This window comes from Setaria viridis, chromosome 8 (genome assembly GCF_005286985.2).
Source record: "Setaria viridis chromosome 8, Setaria_viridis_v4.0, whole genome shotgun sequence".
Classification (NCBI taxonomy): domain Eukaryota; kingdom Viridiplantae; phylum Streptophyta; class Magnoliopsida; order Poales; family Poaceae; genus Setaria; species Setaria viridis.
In genome coordinates this window covers 8,350,473-8,364,554 of record NC_048270.2, presented here as the reverse complement: position 1 = coordinate 8,364,554, position 14,082 = coordinate 8,350,473, and the positions used below count along the sequence as shown (strand labels likewise).

Below are 14,082 nucleotides of genomic sequence, written 5' to 3'. Positions count from 1 at the left end.
TCACCTTGCAAGATCCTATTTCGCAGACAGACACGAGAGCATGCTACGCATGGGCTTGCCGGCGTGACCGTGCGAAACTGATAATTTGTGCTGTCACGGAGCTCCTGCTTGCAACATAGGTGTTGTCCATTGTCAGATAACAGTTAGCCAATGGGAAATTGCCATGTAATAGTAATAGGAGACTTCCCCTGTTTTGCATTGGCGTCACATGTTTTGGTCTAAATGCTCAGCAATAACTGCAGTTATGTAGTTTGTTTACATTATTGATTCAAAGTATCTGTATTGGCTGAAGTCAAATTTGCACCTTGTATTTACATAACATGTTAGACTGCAACCATTGGAAACATTTGCAACCATAAGCAACATTATAGTTGCAGTCTGATACATAAAGATGATAAAAAGCATTATAGTTCTTCAGCAGAAAGAAAAAACTTGAAGTGGAATGAAATTTCTATAGATAAGTAAACACTTTGTTACAGTCTTCTCCAATACGGCATTAGTGGTACCGAATTTTTTATTTGCTACAATTATATTACTAATAGCAAGATAAGTTCAATACAATGCCATTGAAGTATCAGCTTGAGTGGTCGAACATTTTTTTAATGCAATACCATCTTGTGCATACCATATTATATCTGTGCGCACTATTTCTTTTCAGCAAGTTTTATTTTCTTTCTTTTTTTGTGTGTTTTTCTGACAACAGTTACATGTCTATTGACAGCTGTGGATCTTGCGGATACCCTCTAAACCTTTCATCTTCTAACCGAAGCACATCTGAAGTAGGCTCCTCATATAAGAAATCTCTGAAGAAAGGACTGATTTCATTCGTTTCTGTCGATCTCAGCCGATTTACTCAGGTAGACGAGATATCTTGCTTTCCCATCACCTGGCGTGCTTACAGACCGAAAACTAAGCTTCTTTGCCGAAAATGTGGGGCATCTATTGGCTATGGGTATGGTGAGCCAACTGTTCTGTGTAGTTTTGATCCAGCAAGTTCATCCTCCTCAAGTACATCCCAGAAGTATTTAATAAAGATCCAAGCTCTCCAACCTTCAGACGGAACTCAGTAATCTGTATTTCAGTCAAATATGGAAAGAGAGACAATGGATGTCAGCTCAGAAAACTACATAAGTCACCTGTCTGATGATTGCTTGCTTTCTATATTTAACAAGCTTGAAAGTGAGTTGGACAGGAATGCTTTTGGTTTAACTTGCAGGAATTGGTTGAAGGTTCGAAACATTGGTCGGAAATCATTAACATTCCATTGCTCTTTTAACCCTACAATAGATAAGGAGCATGCCAGGTGCATCCCAAACATATTGGCCCGCTCACCTTGTCTTAACAGGATATCCCTTGCTGGACTTGCAGAGCTACCTGACTCAGCTTTGAACGCTCTGAGAATGTCTGGTTCATCTCTGCAATCCCTTTCACTGTACTGCTGTTCTGGAATGACAGATGATGGTCTAGCACAGGTGGCGATTGGATGCCCAAATTTGGTAGTTGTTGAACTTCAAAGCTGCTTTAATATTACAGATGCTGGTTTGGAAAGTCTCTCAAAGGGCTGCCGTGCTTTGAAGAGTCTAAACCTTGGTTCTTGCATGGGCATTTCAGACAGAGGGGTTTCTGCAATCTTTAGCAATTGCTCAAACATTTGCACACTAATCATTACAGGTTGCAGATGTCTGTCTGGTGTTGGATTCAGAGGTTGCCCAATTACGCTTCGTTATCTTGAAGCTGAATCTTGCATGCTTTCTCCAGATGGTTTGTTGGATGTAGTTAGTGGTGGTGGACTTGAGTACCTGAACTTCCACAAGTTAGGAAGCTCAACTGGGCGGGATGGCCTGGGAGGCCTTGCCTTTGCTAAACGCCTCCGGATTCTGAATCTCAGGATGTGTCGCTACCTCACAGATGATTCTGTGACAGCAATAGCCAGTGGGTGCCCATTTCTTGAGGAGTGGAACCTTGCTGTCTGCCATGGGGTCCATTTACCTGGTTGGTCTGCGATCAGGTTGTATTGCAACAAGCTGAGAGTTCTGCATGTGAACCGCTGCCGAAACATCTGTGACCAGAGTTTGATAGCCCTCGGTGATGGCTGTCCACACCTTGAAGTTCTGCACATAAATGGCTGTGCCAAGATTACCAATAATGGTCTGGCTTTTTTTACCATTTCCAGGCCTCATGTGAACCTAAGGGTGGATGAAGTTATGTCCATTGGTCCATCCATTGAGAATTTGTTCCGGATGCAATGATGAGAGGTTCTAGTTAGATTTTCTATGTTTGGGCTTACAAGTTCTAGCCCGTCTCATTACAGGTGATTGATTCTTCAGTCATTATGCTGCGTGTTATGTTTGCTCCGGTGCGTACTTATTTCTTCGTTGTAAAATATCATACTGAAGGGTGTTGTGGACTGAACAATATATATAGGTACAAATGAGTTGAATTTATATAAGGTGTACTTTGATTATTAATATGCTCTGAATCTGGTTTACTGGTGAAACAGATTGCTTGTGTTTCTGTCTAAATTATGGAACGGCAGTTCTGCCCTATCATCAGTTAGGTCTGCTACACAGGCTTGAAATTTTCAGCCGAGAACGAGAAGTGCAATGTTGATGAGAACAACCTGAAAACTGAGGTCTAGCTGAGCAAGCTCCTGTAGCATAACCTGCAAAAGATGAGTTGCGCTTAGCTGACCCCTGAAGCCCGTTTGCCCTGGCAATGGTATTCCCCATGGTATCCTCCGTTTGTTCAGTTCCTTTATCAGGAATGACGCCCATCTGGCATCCAGGCCAGTTTGCTTGGAGATCCTTTGGCTGCAATCATTCGGTTTGTGGAGCAATTTCAGCTCTTTATCAAACCACAACACTTAAATCAACTGGTCGAATACTAAAGTTGAATGTGATGGTTGTGTGCTATTGTTGCACCTGTGATTTCAGCTACTTCATTTGATATATGGTCATATGACAGGCAGCTGAGCCATGCCCTGTCTCTGCTCTGAAAAGCTATTACCTCCGCTATTTCCCACAGAAGTATCACCAAATTATAACCATAGTCCCAAAGCTATACATGATCACTATTTAAATAGATACGAGATTCTGACCAACAGCAGAAATTATTTGCATTTCCTACCAAATAACTGCAAACTGCCTCAGTTCACATCATTCTGTATTCAGATTTCAGAGCCATAGGTGGATGACCATATTATATAACTTTGTTGATCTCTAACACCAGCCATTCATCGTTTCCATGAAACTATTACATTAAACATAGCGATTCAGAAGTTCAACGTTACAATCATATATTTTCAATACTGAACATCTTTTAAACTCTACCATCAGTCTGCACGGAGAAATTATGAAGAGCACCAAAGTTTCTACTTTGAACAATATGGAATAGCAGTAATTATGCTCAAACATCAAGGCTCTTTACATGCTTTGCACAACATGGCAAACTTGACAAATAGTTCTGCACCAGTACTTTGTACAATACAGCAAACTGAACAAATAGTTCTGCACCAGTACTTTGTACAATACAGCAAAATGCACACATTCTGCTGCACCAGTTTTTTGCCGCAGTGTGCTGACCTACATGCCTAATACTGAGCTACTACCTGAACTTGCAGCAGGATGTGTAACATCTCTTACTTGAACTTTTAAAACATGTGACCTGGTGATTTCTAGTATATCAAGACATTCCTGTAGGTCAGCATCGCTTTCTAGGATCACCCAGTCATCCTCATCATCTCTGTACTTGAGGTGAAACGATCCAACAGATAGTTTCATCCGCTTTGCGATTTCCTCAAGCAAATCATGGTGTTTCATGGATGGCAGCAACTTGAACCTCACGGCATCATCCTTGTAATTGGCCTTCACAGTGACGGTTGTATTGCCTTCATTAGCTGATGCCTGAGTTTTGGAGCATTTCTGGAAAGTTCCATGACTGGATGCACTGCCACTGGAGTAATCTGTCTTGCTGGATGAAGATGGGAGCGTTTCAGTCCCGATATTAGATTGTGGCACAAGAAACAAATCCCTTGATGCATTATTGCCCTGACTTCCCACTATCCCCAACCCGGTTTGGAAGGAAGTGGCTTTTTCATTTATAAAGTGTGAAACATTGTATGTATCAGCAGATAGTGACCTGTTTGATGTACCAGAAGAATGTGAATTTAGAGACAATCTTCCCTCATTCAGACTGAAATCAATTTCACTCAACTTTTCTTCCTGTGCTTTCAAAACAAGTTGGCCCTGATATTCTCCTTGACTAGCACCACAATCAAGTTTAATCTTTAGTTGCGAACTTTCAGATTCAATGTGTGGAGGATCAACACCATCACCTTCAACATCAATCAGCAAAGGATTCCCAGAAGGGGAAATAGATGAAATGAGAAATCCAGTTGCAGGATCATATTTTAGTTCTCTGTCAACAACTCCATGTACTGAGCTTATGACATTCTGGATCTTCTCGAGAGATCGATTCACCTTCTTTATCTTACGAGACGGCCACCGTGATATTCCATGTTGACGGCATATCCTTTTTAATGTCGTGGGACAAACTGCAAAGCAACAGCAAAGTAATAATAAATAGTTCCTGTACGTCTCTTCTCTTTCAGAAATACTTCTATATCCAACAACATCAATCATTTACTTTACTTGTGATTTCCCCTTTATATCTTTATTTATGCTATTGTGCTAGCTTGGAACATATCTGCACTTGTTCTTCTCTGGGTTCATCTGAATTTAATCTAACTGAATAAGACCTCACTTATACACACAAAAAAAAACAGAAAAGGATCATGACTCATGAGACAATATAAAGAACATACCACCAAGGCTCTTTGAAGCATCTTTTAGACTCCCAGCAAAATACTTCTGAAGGACACTCAAGCTAATATTCTTCTCCATTGAGGTGCTCGTTTTCTCCCCATGTGAAGTAGTGCTAGGTTTCAACTACAAAAAGAAAGGCGTACCGATTAGATACTTCTAAGTGGTAAATTCGACTTATATCATCATTCAATGTAGTATTAACTATTTTTAAAATGAGAACAATAGTAGTTAGCTATATGAACTACACAGATGTTTAAACCTATAATTGTAAATATATTGATCCGGACTTCTGGACCAACTTTATGCTATTATAGGACAGCAAAATTATATTGTCATACTGGGTCAGTGTTATGATGTTATAGCAACCTGCAAAATGATATTGTGATTTAAAGTCTTGAACCTGGAAGGAAGGGCGCAATGCTTTGGCAAATTTTGTATGAAATCCTTCCAAGAGTTTATCGATTAAATTATCTTGCATTTGTCAAACCTACAGTTATTTATGGCTGAAGCAGTGGAAGGCAGACAGCATAAAACAGAGGGATGAGAAAAGGGGAGGAGCAAAGTTGAGCAAGAGATGACCTTTTTAGCACGCTTCATATCTCCCAGTAGCTCGTTAGTGTTCATCTTCTGATGTCCAGAAAGCACATTTGCTTTGATTGTGCTAATTACATTAAGTTTATGGCCTGAATTTATAGACATATCAGATGATGGGAATCTTATTCTACATCCCTTCTTGTTTGATGGCTTTACTGTGGTATCTGCCATCAGTTCAGAATTCGAAACAGTTCTCAGACTCTTGCACGCTCTCTGCATAGTCTCTGCAATGTCATCAAGTAAGCGCTGCTGTTCATCACAACCTTTGCACATCAGTGGAAGGAAATACTCTAGCACATAATCATCACTTCCAGTGTATGTGCTCCGCAGCCTAATTGCGACAGCAGCTTGAAGGCCAAATTTCCGTGCATGATGGGCCAGTGGATAATCACACACATCATAATCCTTTACATCACAGGAGAAGAATGGACTATTTGATAAGATTACATTTCCAGCAACACCTTGTCCCCTCTCAAGGGGGTGGTCACCACAGGCACGGACAAAATAGTGCATCCTCATGTCATTGGCATAACAGGCAGATTCATGTATGCAAAGCAAATCTTTCTTCCTTAAATTGAATTTCATATCCTGGTCACCATACTCAATCGACACATTTGCATTGCTGCTCGAGCAAAACGGAACCCATACAAGTGCCAGAGGTAGCATGTGTGCATGGCATACAGTTTGCAGAACATCCGATATTTCTGTGAATGCAGATTCCTGGTTCCTAGTAAGGTTCTGGGGAAAAATACAAGTAACAGAAATTTCAATTGAATTTTGGAACAATAGTTGTTCTGATACCTGCCCTTGTCAGTATAGTAGTATAGTAAAGATTGGTACCTGGGGATATGTCCATGCTTTCACAGTGCTCAAGTTAACAGACTGCAATAATACAATGCCATGTGTAAGCTCAGAGAAGAAACTACAGTAACGAATAAACAAAATAATGTTTCTGTTTATGCTGTTACACATATTGAAGAATACATAGGCTAGGACCATACCCATAATGTTAACAGATCTACTTAAACTTTAAAAAACTAACAATAAGTATATGAAGAAGTATCAGCTAAATTTGAATATAAACTGTTCTGACAGATGTCTAAGCCTAAAGCATAGTCTGTATTCCTTTTTTATGGTACATACAGAACAACCTTATGCTGAAAATAGCTTAGACGCATTGCAAAGAGAAGAACTTTCTGATGGAGAACAACAGGGGTTGTCTGTCCTAACCTGCAGAGCTTTAGAAATGCTGTCAATCTCGGACATGAAGTTGTCCTTCTCCTGTGTCATAACTACTTCTAGCACGGCGCAGCAAGAATCTGAAGGGCCACTGGAATCGATAACTGGCACAGCAAGGGATCCACGGACCTCATGGCGCGCGGCATGATCCACCCTCAAATACTCTGAGTCGTGGTAGTACATTACATTTGAGGTCCACTCTGGCATGCAAGATATGAAAACCCTCCCGGGCAATCCAGGGAATTGCTCTGGTCCTTCTGAAGCAGAGAATATGAACTTCCTGGATATTTCTCTGTACCCTGTGAGCCTCTGATCCAGCAAGAACGGCTGGTCAGAGGTTGTAAGAACCTGGCGCTCCCCATATCTCACAGGCATCCAGACTTGAGCAAGGATTGCTCCAGAACCACTTGATGCATCCTTTAGCATCGCCAGAGCCCTCAGCATCCTCTCCGGCAGGGTGATGGCAGCACCATGTATTGACTTGGGGAGGGTAGCAGTGCACATGTGCATAACCTCGCCGGAAGCTGAACCGTCAGGGGAGTCACCATCCTCGCTGATGGAAGCACCAGCTTCAGCTTGCTCCTCCGAACTCAGTGAAGAACAGAGCGCTGACAGAACACTGTCATCTACCGAGATGCCAGCACCAAGATCCGTGTATCTCTCAAGGCCATCAAAGTCTGAGAGCGTAAAAGAGTCCATGTCCGGCGGTGAGCCGGCACCACAAACCGATGTCCCAATCCCATCCATTCCTAGCAATGGTCACACCACCGGATGAAATATTTCTTTACCAAATTGAAGAGCAGAGGACTTGTCAATTCCTGCCAGGAAATGACATCTATGTGAAGGCTATAGCAACATATACAAAGAAAGGACACGACTAAATCCAAATAGGGAATCATTTGACAGCATAAAGCCTAAAAAGGATCAAAACTAAAGTAAAACAGGTGCTTCTCTATTCCATTCAACATCTATTCTTTAACAGTCTAAGAAAATGTTAAATTCTTAGCACGAACTCTGAATAATTACTATATCCAATAGCAGGGCAATTTCTGAAAAAAAGAAGGGAAAGAAACAATCCATGAATTACAGCAGGTCAGCAGCTCGCGTGGAAAGAAATCTCAGTATTCATACCTCAGAGTATCAGCAGCTCGATTTGTTTTCCTTTCTTGTTCGAAGAATCTTTCTGGTTGCGCATAGCGGAACAGGGGCGCAGGGAGCTGATGGATTCAGGATGAGCAGTGAAGAATCGAGGAGGAATCTTTGGTGGACCTTCTGGAAGATCATCTGCCTAGATGGGAGGGGCGAGGAGGGAAATCTAGCTGGAGGGGGTGTTCTTGGATTTCATGGTATCTGTGCGTTAGGCGGCGCCTTTTTGTCCCTTTCGAGAACCGAATGAAGCAGGAGCAAAACCTTAACTGTGCTTTTTATAACCTCGATAGCATCGTGGTCTATGGGGCCCACAGCATCAGTATATTTGCCATCAGTCGATTTAAGAGCAACTCCAAGACTACTCAAAAATTTCTTCCCCAAAACTATGGGTGCCTTTGGTTGGACTTTCCAACCTGCTTTTGCTTTTGCAAAAGTCAAAAGTCAACCAAAAGGTCTAAAAGCTCTACGTGCTTTTGCCCAAAAGCTACTTTTGCTCTAGTACAAAATCAAAAAGCACCTTCCTCCTGCTTTCAAGTGCTTTTATGGTAAAAAATTACCCACCCGCCACTGATTATGAAGGTAATGATTTGTTTTTTGCCCCTATCTATTTCTCCCGACACGTCCGTCCGCTCCTCCCCGCATACCCTTCCGTCTCTTTGCGCGCCGCCATCGGCGGCCCATCGCCGCACCCCGCCGCCCGTCGCCGCCGGACGCCATCCGCCGACCCGCCATCCGTCGTCCCCGGTCGCCAATCCACTTCCTGCCGACCCGGCGCCCCCGGCCCCCCGCCACACCCCCCGCCCCCGGACGGCCGCCGCCACCCGTCGCCCCAGGTCGCCGGCTGCTGGCCAGCCGTCCGCGATCCGCCGGCCCGCCGTCCGCCGCCCTCGGTCACCGGCCTGCCTCCTGGCGCCCCCGGCCGCCCGCCACACCCCGCCTCCCGGACGACCGCCGCCCAACGACCGCAGCCGCCGCACCCCGCCGCCCGTCGCCCCCGATTGCCGGCCACCGGCCCGTCCGCCGCTCCCTGCTCATCCATGTTGAAGGATGACATCCTTGTATAGAACTTTTGATGGATATAATTCTATTTATGTGGACCAATCACTTTAATGGATGAAAATATATAAAATTTATTTTGTTACGAGCAATTTGCATACAAACACACTCACAAACCTTTAGGGGCATTACAGGTATTTCTTACATAGCCTACAGTTTCACAGCTCCTCTAACCAAACGGTCTTCTGCTTTTTCCACAGTTGCTTTCTCACAGTTGCTTTTCCACAGCTCACAGCAGCTTTTCCAAAAGCCACAGCCCAACCAAACACTACCTATGTATTGGGAGTTCTTCCAAAAAAATTTCCTCCAAAAACGTATCAATCCACAGCAGATTGCTAATAAATGGCCCACAATATTATAAACAGGCCACGTCATCGTATTGGGCCCATCGGAAAGGACGCGCGAGCATGCGGGAATCAGGATTGGGGGAGGAATGCCAACGCTAAAATATACGTGGTGGTAGGCTGTTTTTTAGTGTTGCTAAAAAATTGGGGAAGGTTTGGGTCGACTGTTGGAGTTCTTTTTTCTCTTTTTTCCCTAAAAAAGTATTAGGGTAAGATTAGCAGCCTCTTGGAGTTGCTCTAAGGGGAAGGATTTCGTATTTCTAGTTCTAAAATGCATATAAGTAAGAAAATATTTAATTTATAGTGAAATTTATTCCACCTCTCTCTTTGTTAACTCTTTATCACCATTAAAAGTACCGATATAGCACTCTGTTTAATAAGGATAAGACTCCCATCGAAAATGGTCTGAGAGTAGTGAAACTTTGCATGAAATCCAGATAATGTACATTTTCACTGCTATCTCTTGTAACATGACATCAAAAGTATAATTATTAATTATTGTAGGAAACCATTTTTAAGTACGGATATAATAGCACCAATTTTATATCCCACAATATACAAGTTTGTAAGAAACATGATCCCATTAGATTATAATTTGTGATTATAGTGATTGGGTGTTAATATAGTTATTCTAATGGTTCTTTAAGCATGTACCCCGCTATGGTGGTGTTTGGATATATGGAAATGAAGATTGGGATAGGGAAATAAAACTAATTCTTTATTTGGAAACATGGATAGGGAAATGGAGGAGGCGCCGGATTGGGATAGAAGCACCTCATTTCCCAGCGTTCAAAACCCACCAGTGGGGGTGGTTTGGGCGGGATACAACAGAAATAAACGCGAAATTACTGATAAGGTCCCTCCGCTCTCTGGTCTCCATCCGACTCCAGTGCTCTCCCTTACCTTGTCCAGAGGGAAGCGACCGAGAAGCCAAGCCACGCCACGTCTGCTTCCTACCTTGGGCGCTCTCTCCCCCCTCTCATTGATAGCCTCCTCCTACTTCCTGCTCCCAGTGCCCCATGCTCTGTCCGTCTCTCAGATAGCTTCGTGCTACTCCGGTAGCTTCGTCGCGACGGCCCATGGCCGCAGTCGGCCCAATCACCAGGTCGGTTTCTTGTTTCTTCGGTCCTGTTGTTGGTGTTTTATACCGGCCATCTACCAAGAGGTACCTGAGGTAGCAGAATGTGTAGCGGGGGATCGCCGGACCTGGAACTTGAAGGTAAAAGTGAGGACACGAGATACGGATTTAGACAGGTTCGGGCCGCTAGAGTAGCGTAATACGCTACGTCCTGTTTAGGAGTGTTTGTATATTGCGCCCTGCGCTTGGGTGTTGAGGTGTGACCTACCGAGCTAGGTACCCCTGCCCTCCTTTATATACTCCAGGGGGCAGAGTACTAGTCGGATTCCTTTATATATTCCAGGGGGCAGAGTACTAGTCGGATTACAAGGAGAACTCCTAGTAGGATTACACGGGATGAGTCCTAGTAGGATTATAGGGGAATTCTAGTAGGAGTCCGACTTCTTCCTTCCTTGCGGGTACTGGGGATGTATCCCCAACAAGCCCCCGAGCGCTTCATAGTCGAATGCAGCAGTCTTCGAGTACTTTTAAGATATTCGCCGAGTAGTCTTGGTGTTCCTCGAGTACTTTATCTGGCGAAATCTTCAAAGCTTCTCAAAGCTGCCATGAGGCTATGGTGTGCTCAAAGTCTTGATCATCTTGATATTGTAGTCTTCATGTATGGAGGGCGGCGAAAGTCGCACTCCATATGGAGTAGCCCCCGAGCCTTAGGTTGAATCGTAGAATCAGACTGAGGGTCAAAATTTTGAATCTTCCTCTTTCGACTCGAAAAAATCGATTGTTGGGTGTAGCTTATCAGCCCCCGAGCCTTGGATTGATTGAATAATCAACTCGAGGGTCTTCAGTCTTCATGGAAGTCATCATCCAAGTAGTCTTGCGGCGTCCAACCCCCGAGCTTATGCGCCAGGTGAACCGTAGGAGTCACGTCGAGTAGCTTTGCAGCGTTCAGCCCCTGAGCTTGGGAGTTAGCTGAGCCACTGGAGATATATTGAGTAGTGATTGGTGCTTAGCCCCCGAGTTCGGGAACTAGTCTGTGCCTCTGGAGGCACACTTGGTGTCGCAACGAGCGTCGTCGCCAAATCTTGACCTGAAAGAAAAGATGCGTACATTATGTAGCATTTGTAGGATTTTGAAACTGCTGAAATTTATTCAGTGATCAATATGAAAGTTGCAAGTCAAGCTCTTATTTCAGTCATACTCTCCCCGAGTAGTTAGCCTGTTACGCTTAGACTCTCAGTCTTCGGGTAGCCTTTGCCACTGCGTGTGTGAGACCTTTGTCTCGTACACGCGTATGGGCTTAGGTGTGACAGATGCGCCTGAGGCTTTCACGAGTTAAGGCGTGTTCTGCTCGAGAAGAGTAGTGACCTTAAGAGAAGACAAAAGTGAGAGTAGTCGCTGCTGTGACAAGAAAGAGACTGCGCGATTGCGCAAGAGTTTGCTACCCCCTGGCGAATAGAGCGTGTGTTGTGCGTGAGAGTTTCCGGAGAGTAGAGCGCGTGTTGCACGCAAGCGGAAAGTAAGCCGGAAAATAATTTAGAAAAATGACTTAGCTTGATTCGTGGATGATTGTTGACGAAGCCGTGACGGTCATTGATGAAGCCATAACGGTTGTTGACGAAGTCGACTAGTCGGAGGCGATTCTGACTAGTTGTCGACGATGCAAAGTTTGCCCCGACTAACTTTTTAGTCGAGATGAGGAGTTGCAGTAGTCTGCCCTCGACTAGCCTTGTAGTCGAGACGAGTAGTAGAAGTAGTCGTCAGCGAGCGTCGCGATGTGGTCGAAGTAGTCGTCGGCGAGCCGCCCGTAGTAGTCGGCGAGCGCCGCGACGTAAGGAGAAGTCGTCGGCGAGCGTCATGACGAAGTAGTTGTCAGTGTGTTGCTGAGAGAAGTAGTAGTCGAAGTCATTGCCAAGCCGCCCATAGTCATCGGCGAGTTCACAACGTAGTTGAAGTCATCGACGAGCTGCTCGTAGTCGACGGAGTCATCGGCAAGCCGACCATGGTCATCGGCGTGCCCACGACATAGTCGAAGAAATCATCGGTGAGCCGCCTGTAGTTGTCGGTGAGCTCGCGATGTAGTCGGACTTTCGAGTTGTAGTCGAACTCAGAGTCGTTGTCGGACTTCAAGTCGGAGTTGAAGCTGGAGTCACCGTCGGACTCCGCGTTGCGGTCGAACCTGGAGTCGTCGTCGGACTCGGAGTTGTACCTAGACCCGGAGTCATCATCGGACTCCGAGTTCAAGTCATGGTCGGACCTATAGCCGCCGTCGGAGTTCGAGTTCGAATCGCGGTCGAACCCGAAGTTGCTGTCGGAGTACGAGTTTGCAGTCGAACCTTGATCCGAGGTTTAATTTGTCAATTTTCTGAACGAGATTTTCTGATTCTTGTGGAAGAGAGTTCCTGTCGAGGCGCTTCTTCTACTGGTTGTCGATGATGCAGCATTGGAAGGACCCAGTGCCGTCGTTGATGCAAAGTCAGGAGTTGAAGATGAAGGTTGTGCCCGCTTTGAAAGCGAACGCTGGCTTGAAGATGAGGTCCTTCAAGCTCGCCCGATGATCTCGACGATCTGCCCCACGGTGGGCGCCAATGTCGGTGTTTTATACCGGCCGTATACCAAGGGGTACCTGAGGTAGCTGAATGTGTAGCGGGAGATCGCCGGATCTGGAACTTGAAGGTAAAAGCGAGGACACGAGATACGGATTTAGATAGGTTCGGGCCGCTAGAGTAGCGTAATACCCTACGTCCTGTTTAGGAGTGTTTGTATATTGCGCCCTACGCTTGGGTGTTGAGGTGTGACCTTCCGAGCTAGGTACCCCTGCCCTCCTTTATATACTCGAGGGGCAGAGTACTAGTCGGATTACAAGGAGGACTCCTAGTAGGATTACACGGGATGAGTCATAGTAGGATTACAGGGGAATCCTAGTAGGAGTCCGACTTCTTCCTTCCTTACGGGTACTAGGGATGTATCCTCGACACCTGTTTGGATACCAAGGGCTAAACTTTAGCCCAATTTAGCCCCCTCAAATGGAGGGCTGAAGTTTAGCCCAGTTTAGCCCGCTCAAATGGAGGGCTAAAGTTTATCTCCCTTTTTTTTTTTGAAAACTAGGCTAAACTTTAGCACCTGGGTTTACAAAAGACTCATTTACCCCCACTTCCTTCCTTCCTCCTCTCTCTTCTTCTCTCTCTTCCCCTTCTCTCGCTCTTCTCCCCACCTCCCCCAGCCACATCCCACCCTCCCTCCTCCCTGCGTCGTGTTCGACTCCCTGCACACCAGAAGGTTGCTTCGCTCCGCCCCGTCCCGCCTCCCTTTTACCTGCTCCGACGGTGGCTCAAGGTCTGGCGGAGGCCTAAGGCAGATCCCCACACAGTGCGACCGAGCTGCGGTGGGCGAGCAGTGGCAGAGCCCCGTGCGGCAACATGAGCTCCGGCGGGCACTAGACCTCTCGCCAAGCCGGCAGCTGCGAGCTCTTCCGCGCGCCACGGCGCCAAGCCAGAGGCCACGAGCACACGGCCGGCCACCCCGGATCCAGCGTCAGGGGTGTTGGAGTTGTTCCAAATTCACTCCAGGAAATAGGCCGGGCTTCTGACGGAGCGGAGTCTTGTTAGTAGATATATGTCTAATCCTGGCAAAGAACATTGGAGGGCAGTTCAGTGGATTTTCAGGTACCTCAGAGGCACAACAGATTCCTGTTTAAAGTTTGAAAGAACTGATAAGGGTCTTATTGGCTATGTGGATTTTGATTATGAGGGTCTTATTGGCTATGTGGATTCTGATTATGCTGCTGATCTGGACAGGCGAA

General features: G+C 45.4%; 2 protein-coding genes across 3 annotated transcripts; one reads left to right on the top strand and one right to left on the bottom strand.

Moving 5' to 3' along the window:
• Positions 1–938: 938 nt before the first annotated feature.
• Positions 939–2,920, top strand: LOC117867056 (F-box/LRR-repeat protein 12). The gene is made up of 2 exons (XM_034751380.2): positions 939–2,424; positions 2,501–2,920. The coding sequence occupies exon 1, from the start codon at positions 1,089–1,091 to the stop codon at positions 2,247–2,249; it is 1,161 nt and encodes a 386-aa protein (XP_034607271.1). The 5' UTR covers positions 939–1,088; the 3' UTR covers positions 2,250–2,424; positions 2,501–2,920.
• A 479-nt stretch (positions 2,921–3,399) lies between these two features.
• LOC117867055 (protein NLP2) lies at positions 3,400–8,061 on the bottom strand. Of its 2 annotated transcripts, none has more exons than XM_034751377.2 (6): positions 7,788–8,061; positions 6,648–7,474; positions 6,258–6,299; positions 5,403–6,155; positions 4,823–4,946; positions 3,400–4,552 (listed from the first exon to the last, which is right to left on the bottom strand). In XM_034751377.2, the coding sequence occupies exons 2-6, from the start codon at positions 7,401–7,403 to the stop codon at positions 3,582–3,584; spliced, it is 2,646 nt and encodes an 881-aa protein (XP_034607268.1). In that variant the 5' UTR covers positions 7,404–7,474; positions 7,788–8,061; the 3' UTR covers positions 3,400–3,581. The 2 variants fall into 2 exon arrangements, with proteins under 2 accessions (XP_034607268.1, XP_034607269.1); XM_034751378.2 differs by having other exon boundaries at positions 6,648–7,405.
• Positions 8,062–14,082: the final 6,021 nt, after the last annotated feature.

What these genes read in the sequence shown, in the direction of transcription:
- LOC117867056 (XM_034751380.2), top strand. Translation starts at nt 1,089, where the DNA reads ATGGAAAGAGAGACAATGGATGTCAGCTCAGAAAACTACATAAGTCAC.
- LOC117867055 (XM_034751377.2), bottom strand. Translation starts at nt 7,403, where the DNA reads ATGGATGGGATTGGGACATCGGTTTGTGGTGCCGGCTCACCGCCGGAC. An exon ending in AAGCATGGACATATCCCCAG is followed by an intron (nt 6,156 to 6,257) that starts GTACCAATCTTT and finishes ATTTTTCCCCAG; the next exon opens with AACCTTACTAGGAACCAGGA. An exon ending in TGCTTCAAAGAGCCTTGGTG is followed by an intron (nt 4,553 to 4,822) that starts GTATGTTCTTTA and finishes GTTGCTTTGCAG; the next exon opens with TTTGTCCCACGACATTAAAA.